Source organism: Ambystoma mexicanum, chromosome 7p, assembly GCF_040938575.1.
Source record: "Ambystoma mexicanum isolate Mex_15411 chromosome 7p, UKY_AmexF1_1, whole genome shotgun sequence".
In the NCBI taxonomy this organism is placed as follows: Eukaryota; Metazoa; Chordata; class Amphibia; order Caudata; family Ambystomatidae; genus Ambystoma; species Ambystoma mexicanum.
The window spans coordinates 258,807,418-258,826,698 of NC_090939.1; the positions used below are offsets into that span (position 1 = coordinate 258,807,418).

Sequence of the window (19,281 nt, forward strand, 5' to 3'; positions counted from 1 at the left end):
CCCAGTTAGCCAATAGTTTTCTTTGTAATGCAGTGTGAAATGGAACCACAGGATCCTCCCGTTGGCCTTTAACTAGAATGCCTGTGAGGTCATCCTGTTGGAATGCAGGTGAATGTGTAGACCAACCCATGAATTCTATAATCCTTGCCATTAAAATTCTGTAAGGGGTCTCGGCATGTTCCCCTGGGTCTGGTTTGGCAAATTCTATTTCTGGGGAAGTATCTAACTCACTTGCCTCATGTAAGAATTCTCGAAGATCCTTTAACCTATTTTCCTCAGAGGTAAATTCCTATGGTTCAGGTGTTGCAGATCTCTGCAACCCAAAGGGTGTTTCTTGATCCGAATCCTCATCTTCATAAATTGAAGACAAAAGGTCTGAAATGATCAGACCTTGAAAATGGCTTAAATCCCATTTCCAAAGCAGAAGGGGCTAAATTTGTCATAATTGGTTGAGAAAACGTTGACGCGGACGTTAAAGGCTTCGAAAACACCGAAAAAGGCATCGAGAAGATCGGAAGAGGCCTCGAAGAGCTCGAGAGGATCGGACTCCTACTCGAGGTTGTCAATGACATTCTCAAAGTCGTGTTAGAGGCCCGGGGTATGACCACTGGCTGTGAGGTAGTGACGGCCGTGGGTTTGTTCTTTTCCGGCATTGGCGTCGAAGACGGCGTCGATTCGATCAACCTATGCGTCGATGAGCCCTTCGACAATGGCGTCGATGGCACAGTGCCTTTGCTCGAGGGTTTGTGACGCTCTCGAGTAGTTTCTTTCGCTGGGTGCAACAACTCGCAGCGTTTCGATTTTTCGGGTCTTTCACCCAGGGTATCACCCTCAGCTGTCTTCGAGGGGGTCGAGGCCGCTTTCTCAAAGACGCTAAGCATCCTTTTACAGAATTCCTCCCACTCAGCCTGAGAGCTATGTTTTGTGGGGCAGGAGACTCTTTCCAGAGAAACAGAAGAAGACGAGGAAGGGGATCTTCGACGTCTCTTACTTGAATGCTTGGATCTCGAAGAGTGGTGGGAACTGCTTTGAGACCTAGAACGAGAATGTTTCCTGTGTCGGCGAGGAGACGAATGTCTCGACTCTGCCGATGAAACTTTTGAAGGGATTTTAACTGTCTTACCTCTCCCAAGCTTCCCCGCTCCTTCAAGGCTTTTGCCGTCATGGACATGCAGTCCCCGCACTCCGAACATTGGTGCTCCGATCCCAGGCACCACAAACAGATCCTGTGAGGATCTATCACCGACATTTTCTTTGCACAGTCGACATTTTTTGAAGCCAGACCGTGGAGTCGTCGGTTCGGATGAGGAAGCCATTGAGTAAGAGTTGGTATCCTCGGGGAATAAGAAGAATATATCTGACTAACGAACTGAGCAACGCGATTCCAAGGCCCACGAAGCGCGGAAAAATGGAACTGAGCAACAGACGCTGCGCGAGTCTATTTATACGCATGAGGACGTCGGCGCTGATACGGAGGCTGTCGAGGGACATCGGCTCGAGGGACGCCGATGCGCAGCGCCCTCTACTGAAAAATATTTCCGAGGCCAGCAAGCTGGAGATGACCTATCAAGATAAGGAATACGTCGGAGGACACAATCCATTTGAAATGCCAAAAGTCCCTTCATGACTGTTAGCACTGTAAGGGTGCAGAAGGACGAGTCTGACAGAGGCGGCATATTGGTTGGTATAAACTTTTATTTGCAAACAAAAAAGGAAAAGAAAGCCTATCTTGCCCTATTTACTATGAGTGGTTGCCCTTCCTCAATCCTAGTCAGGATGTCCATAAAGGAAAATGTCCACCGTCCTGTGTCTAGAACATATGGTTAAATATTTATTGCTTGTATGTTCAAACCAACAAAAAAAACTAATGTTCCTCAAAACTCCTGGGAGGAACCTCTTCCTTGAATCCTGCTTCCACTTGTGAATATAATACAGTTCGTCAAATCTTCAGGAGGAATTATTTTCCTATGTTCGTTAAACGAAATGCACCTTTCCAGTCTTCTGTCAGGCCTGGTTCACTAACCCGCCAGACCCGACTCTGGACGTCCTCCACGGTATGTCAAGTCTAGTTCAATAACCTACCAGACTTGACGTCACAACTTTTAGACCCCAAAGATGTTTGCTTTGTCGCTAGTTTCCTGTTTTATTTCTCCTCTTCTAGTCAGGGTCTCCCCGACTGCTTCTGGGCTGCATTAAATGTCCACTTGGACAGACCCTTGTTTACTCTCCTGCCACACCCTATTCCACATAGGTGTCTTCCTACTGTTGGTATCAGCTTGAGTACTCTCTCTGATATCCCTCTGATCTATGGGATGGGCATAGCTGCTTTACAAAGTTCTTGTCACTCTGTGAAATGTTGCTTTCAGTCCCCTGTGCTCTCCGGTATGTATTTACATAGTTTACAAAGTTCATATCAAACATAATTCCTCTTGTATCCCCTTGTGCTCTTTGGGATACTTCAGTGTGGTTTACAAAGTTTGTATCAATGTAATGCCCCTTTTGCTCTTTGGGATACGTTTGTGCAGGTTTTCAGCTTCTCCAGCTCCCTCAATGCCCTGGCAACCAGTCTCACCCTTTCCCTTCCTTTGGGAATCCCTGGAGCGGTCTCCGGTCACCTCGGGTGGCTGAGCAGAGCTACTCTGCTGCCCCCCTCTGCATTCTTCTTCTCCTTGTGGTACCGCAGCTCCGGATTCTCCCTCACATCTCAGGCTGCCCACGCCTTCCGCCTTGCTCTGCTTCTACCAGTCTGGCTGTTTTCCCTCCTGCCGCCGACCAGGTCCCCTTTGACTGGACCTCTCTGGTTACCACGACTCTATGTGTCCTGGCTCTCAGCCTTCTGGCTCCCTGCCACAGGACAAGCGTCTCGCTTTGTGTTCCTCCAGGGCTGGTTCGACTGACCACTGAGTCCTTCTTCCCTTTTTACCATCAGTGCTGCCTTTCGACAGCTGTACCACATGTGTTGGTTCTGCGGTGTGCTTGGGCATCCTTGTTCAATCTTCTTCATCTCAGTATTCTTTTGCATCTACCCCCAGGGGAATATCGGGTAGCGGCCTCACCTCCCTGGCCTCATGGAACGCGGCCTCCCCCATGGAAACGGTGACAATACCCAGAGATTCATCATAGCACCCAGAAAGAAATTGGATGGAGATTACATTATCAGTTTCTCCTGACAAGAGATTAAGATATTTCCATTAAAATAAGCTTCTTTCCCCAGAAGAGTGTTTGGTAGTATTCCACCTAAAAGATAAAGTTGGCATCCTTGGAGGTCACCTATTAAGGAATAGGTTGTAGGCTCCAAAAAGGCAGACAGCAAACAGACATTTGCAATCCATTGTTAGTGGTTGAATAAAATTGATGTAATTATTGACGTAATTTATAGTAATTTCTTCTTTCTCAGTCAATATCAACTTGATGAAATCCATAAGTAATTAAAACTCATTTAAAACATGCTTTCTCAAGGCAATGGAAATGAATGCCCTTTTTAGATCTCCAACTGTGATAGAAGATTGCATTCAGATGACAGAGCCACAGGCGTCACCAGGGACAAAATGTAAACTGTTAACATTTGTTTCAGGAATATCTCTTTCATGGTGCATAGTTTATATTTTTGTAAGGCGTTTCCTGAACTGCCGAAGGAGCGCTTTTTGCATTGTAAACGTGCGCTCCTGTTTACAGCTGATTTGCCTACAGCAGCACTGCGAGCAGAGCTCTTGCTGCTCTATCCGCTTCCTGGAGGGGGCGGAGCCCTAGTGGAACACGTGACGGATCACGTGACCTACATCCTCCACAAATTGCCGGCCCAACCACCCTTGCGGCGTTAAGCCCTGGAAGCAGTAAGGGCTGGAGCTGCTGTTTTGCTGTTCGGCTGTGACTTGTGATTGTGCTACGGCCCTGTGAGTAACACAGACCTAGGTCCTATGCTCCACTATCAGACTAACATTAAACAGTATTTAGGGTAAGGGGGAGAGTCGGACTCTGGCCACTCCTCTAGCTGGCGGCCGTTCCTTACCCTATTGCTGGGAGCTTTTCAAGATCTACGCAACTCAATGGTTTAATTATTTACGTACTGACCCTTTATTCGGAACAATTAATTGACATACTTGTTGCTATATTCATTTCCGATTTGTTATCCCTATTTCTGAAGGAGATCCATATTTAATTGTATTCTATTATAGTGTTTTAAACTGTATTTGTTGTACTATTTCATGTATTTTTGCTAACCTTTGTATTCAGTGCATTTTTAAAATGGTTTACTACTCTATGGTTTACAGATTTGATCTCTAGGAGCCCCTCTACTTCATCACCAATAGATTTATTCACTGTTAAACCCTACGTTTTTCTGCCTTTGTCCCTTTGTGTTCTACACTGGTTTGAATGACACGTAAGGGACTTAGGAGTCAGGTAGCTATGGAGACTTCTCTTGATTCTACTCTCCCCGTAGTGTTGGCTCTTTCTCCTTCCTCTATAGATTGTATTCCATCTGGAAAACCCATTCCTATTTCTTTGTGTAAACCACAACATACAACGGTAGACACTCTAGAGGATTCTGTTTCTAAAAAATGTATGGCTCATGCCCAAATTCATTCGCAAGATAGGACTGACTTACTTAATCTGATGGGTATTATCCCACGCACCCCAGCCAATAACAGTTGCATCTTTACTGGAAATCAAGATATTTCCATAGATGCACAGGAAGATCGTTTGGCAGCCACTATAGCTTCAAACTTGGAGGAAGGGGGCAGCCTTCCTAGGGCAAAGATGAACACTGATAACCTGAATGTTAGTATGGTGAACTCTGTGCACCCAACCCCTGTCCCACTCCAACCTAGGCATCCTTTACCTAACCTGATTTTGGATGACTCTGTTGTGAATGTTAATGAATTTCTGTTCTACTGTGCAACAACTGCCTCGACCAGAGGCTTTTAGGAACTTTGGTACTCCCGGTATTAATTTATCACCTGAGGCATTTTCCTCTGATAAGGGGATTAACCATACTTCCTCTATTCATGTTACTCTCTCTGCTACACCTGTTGGCATTGCCAACACATCCACAGTGAAACCCTTATTGTTTAAAACTCCACTCATAAGACCTTTGGTCAATTCCCCTAAAATAAAATATTACACAGGTTCCCAGGGTAAACCTATCCAAGGGAAAAAAAATCTAATTTCTTTGGAAAAAAGACAGCCACTAGTACTCTTATCAAACCTCCACACTCAGTTTTAACAGTGGCCACCTTGGATCATACGCACTTGGCAGATGTAGTAAATAAGTTGGACACTGAAGACCCCGGCAATAATGATATTGATGATATCAGTATCATAGAGTGTGCAGATAAGGCAATAGCTGAGAGTCATACGGATTCTAATTCCATTAATATAAATAATGTAACTAAGCAAACCTGTGATGCATCGTATGTGGGCTCTCCTACGGAACTCACTCATTTTATTGATGAGTATACTGAGGAGCAAAATTGTCTCTGAAAAAGGGGTTTACTTTCTGATTCACAAAAGGATCATGCTAGCCAGTCTGCTATGCACCACACCCTTAAAGAGGCAGATGACAGAATAAAATTAACTCAACCCACTTTATCTGCACTGATTATGGTTCTTAGTTCCTTTGTGAGTCTCTATGACAATATATGGTCAGAGGTTAGATCACACTCTTTTACTCTCTGAAATCTATAACAGGCTGGAAGGTCTGGGCAGATTTGAAGAATTGGTTAAAATTATTAAGGAAGAGCATCCCTTAATAATAAAACAGTCTCCAGACTCTGTTCTCCCTACCCACCCGACTACGGAAGTGCCTTCGGCCAAGATAGCCTTAAGTGTTCAAACGGATAGTTTCCCAGAGGACCCCATTAACAGGGCCTCGGGGACTCCCCTTCAAGGTATGGACAGGGGAATTTCTAATCAACTTCCTCTGACTTCCCCTACGAAGGCTGAGCCCATACAGGTGGGCCGTATCCCTGATGTAGATCTCGTTACTACCCCCACAAAAGTAACTACCAAACCCCTAGTAGAGAAAGCCCTAGAGGGGCTGATCCCTAAATCTTTAAGCCCAATTTCCAAGGGTTTATCTCCAGGACCTACTATTCAAGCAATGGCTGACTCACTTAAGGGAAAAAATATTGTTCCGTTAATTGATCCTAAACCTGACCTTACTTTGGGAAAACCGGTTGACACTATCGACCTCACTAAGTTTTCGGTACAGTAAAGGGGTTTTGCTCATATAGCGAAAAAAAAGCATAACCAACAAATAATGAAAACAAAAAATCAGAAGAATATGAAACAAACAAACTCTTATACGAATCAATTCTTCAAAAATCTTTTTCTGGCAAGTGCCCCTACGCGTGTAACAAATCCTACCACTTCTAAAGGGCATTAAGATACCGGTGGAATTAGTAGTACCTGTGATCACTACTTTAACTGTAGCTACTGCTTCTGCTGGACCAACCTCATTACCGTCTATACTGGCTATACCTAGTCAGCCTGATCCTTTGGTACTTAGTCCTATACCAGGGGACAATATTCCTGGGGTGGAGGTTGGCTATAGTGGGCGGGCCGAGGAAACTCCTGTTACCTGTCTTCCAAAAATAGTTTCAACTCAACCGGAGCCTTTAAACAATATCGCTGTTACCTGCCTCCCAAAAATAGTTTCAACTCAACTGGAGCTTATAAACAATACCGCTCCAGTTATATTGGATGCCCCAATTGTATGTAAGACAGCACCCGTTTCGGACGCAGTTCCCCTAGCTACTCTCTGCAATGATTCATCTACATCAGTTCCTTCCCACCCTGAGCCTACTATCACTCCGTTATCGGCGAATTTGGTCAACCTCAACATGGTAAAACAATTATTTCAGGAGCTTCTTAATACTAATTCATCTACTTGGGGGAGGGGGGGTTCTTATTCCAACTACGCGCTTGGCCGAGGCTGGTGCTCCCAATACCTTTCCTGCTCCTATAGTTAGCCTTCCATTTTGCCACTCCGATGGTCACCTGACCAATACAGAGTCCACAATGGGGGTGAGTGTTATGGGATTCAGATCAGTGGAGGGCCTCTATGTTCCTAACTCTCTTAATTTAACTAATTCCAAGCCGCCAAATGGAGGTTTAATTAATGGTCATCAAAGCACTTCTACCAGCCCCAAACTCTCTCAAAATGAGAATTCCTCTCATTTGGCTGAAAGATTTCCTTTGGGACCATATGCCTCTCAAAATAGTTCCATATTAAGGGGTGCTAGGGGCACGGATCTGAAAGCTGATTCTTTAAGTCAGTTTACGAAAAGTATAACTGACTCTTTACCGCATTCAGTGGAGGTTAAAGATTCTCTAGATATCTTGCAGCTTACTAGCCTTTGGGGTCAGGATATGCCTATCTGTCTCAATCGTGGAAATATATTAAAAATGTTCCATCAACTTCCCTCTCTTTCACGCCTTTCCTGTTATGATATGGAGAGGATTTTTTTTCCCCATTAAGGGACGTGTAGATTTGAGCAATATTGTTCTGAAATCTAGAGTGGTTTTTGAACTAATTATGGCCCAAAGGGATGCCCTATTGCAGCTTGGTTTTGATGTAAACTTGCTACAAACTAATCATCCGCCTGTAAATATGGAGGGTGTGAAGAGTATAGGGGAAACCTTACAATGGTGTACCATCCGGAAAGAGCTCCACAGTATCAGCAGAGGCAATTTACACCCAGATTGAATGGAAACGCAAGACTCTGGGCCCAGGTTACCTCAGGTCTGTGGAAATGATCTTTCTCCCAAGTGCCCTGTTACATCTACTCATGCTCCGGACCCGAATACATTTATTTTTCTCTCCTGGAATTCGAGAGGAAGCACTCATCTTTCACCAACACTGATACAGTACGTATGATTAGGGCTTCACACTGTTTCTTCTTACAGGAAACCTGGTTGCTCCACCCACCGTAGTTGATGGATTTGTTATCCATTTTCAAAGCGCTAAATCCAGTTCAGGAGGGAGGGCCTCTGGGTGCCTTCTTATTGGAACTAGAGCTTCTTTTGGCTTTAGGAGCAAGGTTATTGCAGATACGCCTTTTGGTATTTTGGCTTTGGAGGTCACTTCCCTTGATGGTCTGGTTAATATTCTTCTGATTAATGTATATTGGCATAAGGGCATTGCTGTACTTGAGTCGTTTTTGGAAAGTCTTACGGATATGGTACTTACATGGAGATCTTCATATCCTAGGGGGAAGTTGATCTTGGCTGGTGATCTTAACTCTGACTGTTCCATTTCATCCGAGGCTAAATATGATGATCTGGCCTTGGTTTGGGAGGACGATAATCGGCAAGGACAGAAATTTGATTGGGGTAAACTCTGGAATCTAGCTCTGGACTCGGTTGGGCTAACCTGCCTCAGCGGCTTGTATGATGCTACTCTTCCACCATGCCCTACTTGGCATAGAGGTCTCTCAGCGTCTACTATAGACTACGTCTATGTAGACCATTCTTTGTCTTCTCTCACCTGAGGTTGAGGTTTCCTTTAACCCATGGAGTGACCATGGGTCTTTGGTGGTTACTTTTCCCTCTCCCTTTCCCATGAAGTTATTGCCCATTGGGGGTCCTTGCCATCTTAAAACAGTGCAACAAGGGACAGGGATAAGTTGGTCACCAGCCAATATTAATCTCCTTAACTGTAAATTGATCTTCTCGTTTAACCATACTTCTTTCTCGTGGAAATTGGCTGTATTTAACACTACATTTTGAGAGCATTCTCTGTGCTCTCCATAGTAGTATCTCTGGCTCTCTTAGGAAGGGTTTCCCTAAAAAGTCCCATTCTCATAGGTTTGATCAGGAGTTGGCCAATGAAAAGGCATATACTCGGAAACTTATCAGAGAGGTTCAAGTACTCGACATTGACTGGGATAATAAAAAAAACAAAATTAAAACTATCCACCAAAAATATAAAAACTATTGCAAATCAAGAAAATCTAGTTTGCTACAAAATGATGCGGAGTCTATGCTTAGAGTAATTGTTAAGATAGATCTTAGGGCCTTTTGGGCCATTTTTTCTAGTCAAAATGATGTGATGGTGGCTGACCAGCTGAATGCCATTCCAGAGGATCAATGGGTCGAGCATTATACTGAACTCTATGGCACAGGGGGAGAGGGGCTAGAACTTTGTACAATGGGGCAGAATGATCCAAATGATCCTTGGGTCCCCCTCATTGATTATGAGATAATACTTGGCCTTATTACCAGAGCTAAGAACTCAAGGGCCCTTGGGCCCAATGGCTTAACAAATAACACTTCCAAAGCGGAACCAGAAATTTGGGCAAAACTATTATGTTTGTTATTCTAAGATATTGTTGACTCTGGTAATGTTCCAACCAGTTGGCAGACGGCATACATTGGGCCTCATTACACGGACGGCGGTAAGGGTTAACGGTCACCGTTAATGGCAACGGTGACCGTTAACCCTTACCGCCGTACTACGAGGTCCCTTTGCGGGTTGGTGCTTTAACGCCTGCTTTTTGCAGGCGTTAAAAACCAACCCGCTAAGGGACCTCGGAGCTAATTACGGCACCGCAAAATTGCGGTGCCGTAATTAGCGCCTTCCCCATCCCCATTATGCCCTATGGGGCAGAAATGGGAATGGGGAAGGGCAATGGCGGAAGGGGGATTTACCGCCCCACCAACCTTGGAATGGGGCGGTAAATCCCCTTTCCGCCAAGGCGGTGCCGGTATTTTACCGGCATGAGCCATGGCGCTAATAGCGCCATGGCTCTCCGCCTTCCGTGTAATGAGGCCCATTGTCCCCATCTTTAAGAGAGGTCAAAGAACATTGATCAAAAATTATAGACCAATCTCTCTTATTGATGCGGACTGTAAGCTCTTTGCCTCTATGCTTCTCTCCCATCTGACTGTCTGGATTAAGGAAAATCATATTCTGCCGAAGCAACAAACAGGTTTCAGGGCTGGCCATTCTACCAGTCTTAATGGTTTCATTCTAACTGCCCTCCAAAATTCAACCTGGGGAAAATATGGTGCTTCTCTGTATGTTGCCTCAATTGATCTGTGAAATGCTTTTGATTTGGTAATTAGGTCAAGAGTTTGGGCAAAGCTGTCAAAGTGGGGGATCCCCCCAGGTCTTCTCTCCTTGATAATGGCAATGTATGAGAACTCAGGGTTCCATATCAGGATTGATCTTGAAGGAACACTTTCCAGAAGGATTAGGACTCGTATCGGGATTAGACAGGGCTGCTCATTAGCCCCGTGCCTTTTTATCCTCTATCTTGCAGATGTTGAGGAATTTCTTGGAAATACAGGCCTGGTGAATGCTAAATTGGGGGATCTTAGGCTCTCATGGTTGGCATATGCTGACCATCCTCTTCTTTTTGATCATACTAAAGTCGGCCTACAGAGGTTTATTTGCAAATTCGAAGACCATGACACCCTTAATGGGTTAGAAATCAACCCGTGTAAAACTCGTACAATGGTCTTCTCAAGGGGGAGAGAGGGGAACAAAAAAATCTGGAAAATTGGCAGGGAAAACCTAATCAGAGCACATAAAATTGTCTATTTGGGATTCCTTATTCTGGCTCAGCCATCGCCCTTTGAATTAAGACGTTCCCTTAGACATAAAATGCTCCCGCTTAATCGATTAAGCTTGATAAAAAGTATGGTATGTTTTCATTTAAGCCTATTGTCGATTTCTTAAAAGGTAAGGTGACCCCAAAATTAATTTATGGAATGGAACTGCATTATCTAGCCCTTCTGACCTTTTGGGATACCCTTGAGGGTATTTATTGGAGGAAAATTATGAAATTACCTATTGTGTCCCAATAGTGGCTATAAGATATGAATTGGGCTTGGTCTCTCTACGAGTCAGAATTCTTTGGAGAGTCCTAACCCTTTTTTCTGCTTTGCTCTCTCCTAAACTTGACACCCTCTATGTTGATGTGGGTAAAACCCTCTTTGCAAAGGGATCCTTAGATCGTAACCTATATCTTTCTAGTTTTTGTGAACTCTGATAGGACGCTATCAGATCTTTCCACAGATAGGGATACCCTGTTAACGAACCCCAATAAAGTCAAGGAATCCCTTTTTAGTGCTGATTGGAGTCACACCCTTGAAAAATTGCTTGTTTACCCTTCTCTTATTCATTTACAATTTGACCACAAGAAGAGAGGCAGTATGTCTTTTATATATTGACTCAATTCCCTTATTCGTCACTTTTGCTCACGCTCAGATGGAATCTTCTCCCTACTAGGGAAGTTCTTTATAGAAGAAAGGAGGTTAGTGATTTAGATCTTTTATGCCGGTTTTGTCATACTCCTGGGGTTTTAGATTGCATAGCTCTGAAAGTTCCTAGGGATCTTTATCTAGGAAGATTCAATACCCTGGGTATTTTGGGGGCAGAAGACCTTATCTGGTCTAGGTGTCTTGCCATCTCTAATATTAAAGATGGTCTTGCTGTGGCTGGATTTATCAAATTTTTAGACCTGTATGCGTCTTCCCTTTGATTAAACTGTATCATAATCTGTATGATGAAATTTTGTCATCTTACTGCTATTTCTCTAAGATTTATGTTATGTAAAGGGAAGCTGCCTTTTAACCAGCAAAATGACTTCACATTTTAACTTGCACTGAATTCTTTTATCTAAAATTGATTCGTAATGTGTTTCTCATCCTTAAAAAGGGATAATTGGGTCTTTATGTATCTTTTTTAGTATATATGAAATTAAATGTATTTTCTCATGTTTTCTACTTACTGTATTTGTAAAGGTTTCTTTTTGTAAACCATATACAATAAAAAATATATATTTTTTTAAGGCCAACAAAAACAACCCTGAATCTGTCCGCAACAGGATTATTCCCTTTTTTAAATACACAAATGTGGTAGAAAACATGTCATATGCTCCCATGTCCTTCACTGTCGGTAAGATGGTCTCTGCGAACACCCAGAGATCTAAAGTCAGAGTTTGAATTCCCACAAGGGTGACTCAGGCTTTCTTACCACTGAGCTGAGTGATAACACCAACAATTAGAGATCATTCGGCATATAGTGTGCTTTATATCAATAGTCCAGCAGCTGCCAAATTTGGCATTATTACTCTGCAGGCTCTTATCTCGGACTATGCTGTCTTCATGGACGGGTTAGACCTAGTGGTGAACGCAGCAAAGTCGGCTGTAATGCTCTGTTAGAAGGGAAGGAGCTTGGTTAAATTCAGGGCCATGTACTGTAAGAGCAGTGTGATCCCCAGGGTCGATCATTTAGACTACTTAGGCGTCAGATTCCCAGCCAGCTTTTGTGCTGCTGCCCATATATCAAAACAGGCTGTGCAGTTCAAGCAGGCGCTGGGTGGGGTTACTAGGGCAATGACCATGTTCAAAACCAGACCAATTGATCTATTGCTCAAACTGTATAAAGGCAAGGTGGCTTCGGTGGCTAGATTTGGTATGGAGCTGTGAGGCTATGCGAATGTTGACGCTGTCCAAATAGTGCAGAATTATTTTTTTAATAAACCTTTGGGCCTGCCATGGTCGGCTCCAAATTTTGGCGTATACATGGAATTGCAAGGCAGGCCAATCGGGGATGTGGTTTCCTTGCAGCCTCTTCTGCACTGGCTTGGGCCAACGATAGAGCTACCCTCGCTCACAAACTGATCACCTCCAAGATTGCCAAGGATCCTGGTGGTAAGATCCCTGATTCTGCCACGCAATGTACTTTCCCGTGCTGGGAAAAATCTGTGGTCCGCCCGTTTCTACGAGCATTTGATCTCCAATAGAGAAAGTGGCGAATTGTTGAAACCTAATATCAGAGGGTCATGTCCCCGGTGTTGCAGAAATATTTGTTGTGGGCAGAATTCCCTACAGACCGTGTACTCATAACTAGGGCATGGTTTAACTGTGTCCCATTAAGTGCTGTGGTGGCGGCGTGGTTTGGGGGGATGCTATTCGATCTTGCCCTTTGTGTGATGCATCATATGAGGACCTTGCACACTTGGTATTTTTTTGCCCTGCTTATATGAAACTGAGAGGCTCTGTCCTACGGCCCATACTGCTGGAAATGGGATTTGTGCATCATCAGCCTGCTTTAATACATTTACTGTGAGCGGACTCACCTCATGTGGGTTGGTCCCTGCTCACATACCTAAAAATTGCACTTTACCTGAGGAAATATATGCTAAAAAGCATGACTTGATAAGCGAATCCGTATGTATATCCTTGTGCCAAGCAATGAATTGTCTCTGGGTCTTCTTATAGTTCTTCTGGAAATGGTTCCTAATGTAATGTATTTGTATTGTATTAAGTATTTTGTATTGTTTTTATGGAATGTAATTTGTAACTCCGAAATAAACATAATGATTATGATGACTATTCTCCAAATGCCTCCTACAGATTGTTGTTGCTAGCAACTTGCTACAATTGTTCTTCACAGATCCTCCTCTTTATATCACCCAAATATATCTGCCCATGTTCACAGATTGTTGTGTGCGTTGGGGCCTCCTTCATGGGGCTGCTGTTCTCACATTTGTAATCCTCCAGCTGAGTCTAATGAAGCGACGTCTTAGCTACAGGGACACCTTTCCAATGCCTCAGATACATTTAAAGCAAACGACTTAGCAAACAAAATCATGAAATGGTTTAAGGGTATGTTGTCAGATAATACTTGCCTCAGCTGCAGTCGTTTTTTTCCAGTGGCAAAGCATATATTGCAAATGCAAGTATTTTGGAGTTTCGTGGATGGGAGACGAATAACTGATGAAAAGTGTCCCATACTCAGGAGTAACCTTTAGCGAGCGTATTGGTCCAAGGACAGCTAAAATTAAGTAGAAAAATGGTCAAGTATTAGAATCGAATATTTTGAATGTACAATTTGTTCACAAGGAAAGCAAAGTACACTAGATGCAAAGCTGTCTTGGAAATCTGGACTCTACCTAGTTGTTGCGCAAACCCACAATCTGAAGCCAGGATATGAACGTTGGGAATGGTTGTACAGGCAGTGTGAAGTCCCCCATTCCAAGAGCGCCATAAACACTGCTGCCAAAGCGCCTCATGAGGGTGCCGGTGTGGTAATAACGTGCCGGTACCACATACCGGCACGTTACCACACTCCAAGTTTGGTGGTAGGGTGGTGGATTTATCTCCAGCTGCGAGCTAGAGGTATATCTGCCCACCCTAATGGCAAAAAACGACCGGTAATACCACAAATGCCCCCATGGAATGGGGATTTACCAGCCTTTCGCCACGTCGAATCTGCCGGGAATTCCGGCAGACAAAGTGGCGAAAACGGTATAACAGATTACCGGCGGGATACCGGGTGTTTGCACATCCAGCTCACATTGTATTATCTAGTTGGAGTAACAATCTCTTTGCATTCTCCAGAAAATGAAGGACAGCAAAGGAAATGAAAGTCTTTTTGGCTGGGCTGCTGTTCTCACATTTGTAATCCTCCAGCTGAGTCTACTGAAGCGACGCCTTAGCTACAGGGACACCTTCCCGCTGCATCCACACTTTTTCATTCTCCCACATGCTACACAGCTGCACGCACAACGACTGCACTTGGAGAAGCTGGAAAGCTGCATCGAGCACCACGTAACAGGGGCCATCATTGTTTGTGATCCCAAGTGAGGAGAGATTGCTCTGCTCCTAGGCAGCAGAAAAGCTTTCGTGCAGTTCCATGCAATTATAGTGGTAACCAACTGCCTTATCCCCTCAAATATGCTATGCAGCATTGGAGATGCTAGATATAACATCCCCGCAGGCCGAGCCTCTCCCTGCAAGACCAGCCCCAGATCTTCCAGTTCTCTGGTATATTCCAGCAATAATAACCTGGTCTGGAAATGAAGGGGTTAAAGTAATTCAAAGTACACTGAAAGTCACGTATACAGTAAACACGGAAGCACATTTTAAAATAAGATAGTACAATATCAATATATTATTTTACTTGTTTAATCTAAATTAGGAAATGCTGTCCAAATGTATGTATTTTGCTTTTTAAAATGTGCTTTTCCTCTCTTACCTGTTTTGTACATATGAGGAAACGCTTTATCCTTCCCTACCTCTAGTTCAATTTGATGGCCCTTTATTTGTCCTTTTCTATTTTCATCTATGAAGGTGTATTTGCCCAGCCCCCTCCCCGACCTCCTTTAACATCCTAACATGCACCAAATTGTAATGATCCTGACTGTAAGTGTTTTCTTTGTGTTTTGATGTAGTTTTTTCACTTAAATATCAAAGTCAGGCTATTTTGCATTTCAATAGTTTAGATTTATAAACACATTTGCACCCCTTCATTCTGTCTTTGTTTTGGCACAGTTTCTTTTTTACTGTGTACCAATCTGGCTCTATATTGTGGGGTGGTCAAGAAATTAGACACTTTGCCTTGTACATAGCAGCCTTCGTAGCTTTACCAACAAACTCTAACAAAAATGGAAAGTGGATGGGAGAAAGGTATTCTGGGCAGGTGATGGTGAGAGGAGGGGGAACCCCTAATCCCATAAAGGATACGGAAAGAAGTCACAGGTGTGCACAAGGGAGAAGGAGAAAATAGGGCTAAAGGGATGGAGGAGGGCCGTTTGTAGCAGAGAAAAAATGGACAACCCACCTGCGGGTCTTCTGCTCACCAACTGTTTCATGGCTATGTCAGAGCTCAGAGTTAGCTGCATTTACAGGGGAGGTCTCAGAGCAATTCCTTTCTGGGGCACTTGGAGGCTGGTAGGTGGCTGCATGTTGAAACCAAATGGTGGTGGAGACCTGCCTAGGAATCATGTGCAGGCAGTGGTGGGATGAAGCAGTGACTCTTGCATGTTTGGGTGACCCTTGGATAACTGAACCAACTGTTGGAAATTTGGCAGCTGCCTTGGCAATCTGATCCCAAAATGCTGCTCTCAGAACCTGAACTCTCGCCCACAGAGCTGCAGTAAAGGAAGAGGAAATGGAAGAGGGGCCATACACAAGCCGGGACAGAGATACAGGAAAGGGAAGAAACACCAGAATTTAAAAGAGGGCCAGAAACAAAAGACCCAGAGTGACTGAGGACAGAGGAGGGAGAAACGAAGGAAGGAGCGCAGGTGGCATAGGAGAGAGCGGGAGAAAGAGGAGGCTGGAGGAGGAACAGTGTGAGGAAGTAGAATTGAATACAGGGAGTACCACCCTAAACACAGAGCGGATAAAAGATACAAAGTGAATCCAGAAAATTGATTTGGACAGCACAAAGGAAAAGAGGGGAAAAGCAAGGAAAGAGGAGTAGGAGGAACTAGAATGAGGCAAATATGAGGTAAAGGTGGGAAAAAACTTTGAAGATTAGTGCGAAAAGAAAACAAATCAAAGGGAAATTTAAAGGAGAGAAGGTTCCCAGAAAGAAAGCAAAGGACTGACAGTGACAGAAGGTTGGATGAAGAGCTAGATGAGGATTAAGGTGTTTGAGTCGGAAGGAAGGAAAGAAGAGATAGGGAAAACCCCAGAAGAAAGAAAATGGGGAGGATATAGCAAGTAGAGAGAGAGAGAGAGAGAGGTGGGACCAGAGAGGGAAAGAGAGAGACAGAGCAAGACACAGAGAAACCAAGAGAGCCACTGGAAGGAAGGTAAAGAAAAAAAACCAGCAGAATGCAGAGGAGGGAGAGGCCGCAGCACAAAGAGAGAGAGTGTAAGAGAAAGAAAATACAGGAAGTCCTGCCAGTGTGGTGGGACGACGACATGGAGTACAGTGTACGTAAGAGAGCAAAGGAGGAAAAGGTTGCAGGAGGTGTAGATAGCACATCAGGAGGAAAAGTGCAAAGATGAAGAGGTGGAGGAGCTGAAAAGAAACATCTTGCAGAGAGGAGCAAGAGGAGGTGAAGGAGCCAAGAGTCATCAGGGGGAGAGGAGAGAAAGTTGAAAGGAGGTGTATGAGAAGGAGCTTAAAAGGAGTCATTTGAAGGTGGGCACAGAAATGATGGACAGGAGAAGCTGGCTGGAGGAATTGAGGAGGGAAAAGAAGGGGATGTGAAGGAGAAGAGAAAGAGGAATAAGGAATAGGAGGGACTCATTAGAATGCTGCATACCATCAAGGAGGATAGGAGAACAGATAACAAGGAAGGGAGCTAGAAAAGAGTAAATGAGTTGTTGTTTGAAGACTACAATCTTGGAAAGGAACCTAGCATGGCAGAGCAGAACCCATGGGAGTGCCAACAAACTGCTAAATGGAATAGATTAAAAATGCCATGGGTCCAGCGCAAGCGCAGGAGTCTGATGTCTGACAGACAAGTAGGTGGCCAAAGGCAACCGGGGTGCTGGTGCCAAAGTTTTGAAGACGAGAAGAAGATGAGCGACATACTAGCAAAAACATCTCATTAACCCAATAAAGAAGAGTGGTCACTTAAAACTCCAAAGACTAGAGGTGACATATTCCACCTCAGGGGAACACACAGAGGTAAGAGGGGTTTATGAGGACTATATTCATACAAGGACATTTGATTAACTTTTGTGTGTTATTGCCTAGCTCCCCATGTGATCTCAATTAACTCTAATCTCCTACCTTTCATTGTGTAAAATAAAGACCCTTGAATTGTACCACTTGGCTAGGCTGATCCTCTGACAGCGATAGCTTCCAAAAGTATTGTAACACATCTGTCATAGACTGATTTTCTCCCATCACACCCAATGAGCTCACGAGGATTGTGGGCAAAACCTAACAGCATACACTGGTGACTGACTTCCATCTTACAAGCTCATATCCATAGGATATGTCCTTTATGGGGTCAAATGAGCAATGCCGCTCATATAACAAAGACAATTGCCAGCCCTCGCCTAGTATGATGTTAGAAATTTGGCTTATGGCCTGGTTGCATTACTGAACAGCTACTCTCCAAGCTTTGGATGACATGTCTGCTTTGTTGATCGTGATGATGCCCGATTAATGGTCTTTGACACAACTGGATATAGCAATCCTATTTTCATTTTGAGAAACGCATGTACTTCATGATAGGGCCTTGAACCTGTTCTCCTCCATCCTGTCCAATTGTTTTCAGTGGACTTTCATTTCGTTTTCAAATTTATGCGGATGATCCCCATCTGTATCTCTTATGGGGATTTATAAAGCCTGGAGTTGCACAGCTTGCTGCTCTGCTGGCTTCAATGAGAACAGGAATGTCTGTAGAGAGTGACGCTTAAGAGCTTCACAAGTAATGTATTTATTTTATTTATTGGACATTTGTATGGCACCTATACAGAAGTCTTTCTAGGCGCCACAAGACAAAAGATGGGGGCAGGGACATAGGAAAGAACAGCAATGATGGTTATAGTGGCCTTGTGACAATCCTACCGTGCAAGTGCATGGACAAAGATAAGTGCAGAGGGAGTGGGCGGGACGGAGGGGGCTGAAGTGCAGGAGGGGGGGGCCCAGATGGGGTGAGCAAGTGCTGAGGGGGGCCAATTAGGGCAGGTGCCAGGGTAAAAAAGGGGGATTGGCAGAAGTGCGATGGACAGGATCGACCAGATTTGGACTAGTGAGGGGAAGGGTGCCCAAGGGCAAGTGCTGCATAGGGAAGCTGGGGGAAGACTGCTCAGGAGGTGGTCTGATCCCTGTATGACTCCAAAAGGGACCAGGCCCCAGTCGCAGCTGGAGAGGGACATTAGCACAGAAGGGGGAGAGGGAAGGAAGAGGAGAAAAGGAAAGTCTTGAAAAGTTTCCGGAACTTAAGAAGATCCAGCTCAAGTCTTAGAGGGACAGAGAGGCTGTTTGAGAGGGTGGATCCAGCAGAGGAAAGGGTTCTACCTCCCACTCTCTGCTTGGAGAAACGTCTGACCTGCAGAGAGTTAGAGTTGGAGAACCAAAGAACTCTAGCAGGTAGGTATTTAAGGAGAGAAAGTTGGATGTAGAGAGGTCCCAGGCCCCAGATAGCCTTGTGGATGATGCTTGCGGTCACTGGGAGCCAGTGGAGAGATTTTAGGGCTGGAGAGATGCAGTGCCTGGGTTTGAGGGCATGGATAAGTCTTGCAGCCCTATTCTGGATTCGTTAAAGGAGGCGAAGGGAGGAGAGAGGTATATTGAGGAGGAGGCTGATGCAGTAGGCCAGTCTAGAGAGAACCACAGCACTGGAGATATTGAACTTTTGGGGGAAGGTGAGGAAAGGGAGAATGCTTCTGAGGAGGTGGAGCTCAAAGTTGGACTTCTTGCAAGGTCTGTGATGTGTGGAGAGACAGAGAGAGAGGAGTCAAAGATGACTACAAGTTTTTTTGCATCACAAGAGGATGAGGAAAGGGGGCCCAAGGAGGGTGGCCAGAGAGTAGGGGGGAAACAGGGAGCAGGCATTCCATTGCGAAGGATCT

At 44.5% G+C, this 19,281-nt stretch overlaps 1 protein-coding gene across 2 annotated transcripts in view; it reads right to left on the minus strand.

Moving 5' to 3' along the window:
• The window catches only part of LOC138525990 (interferon gamma receptor 2-like), a 250,234-nt gene that overhangs the window by 73,756 nt on the left and 157,197 nt on the right, over positions 1-19,281 (minus strand). For both annotated transcript variants that reach the window (XM_069636282.1, XM_069636281.1), the window contains exon 4: positions 13,644-13,789. In XM_069636282.1, the coding sequence (XP_069492383.1) occupies positions 13,644-13,789 (146 nt within the window). The remainder of the gene's footprint in view (positions 1-13,643; positions 13,790-19,281) is intronic.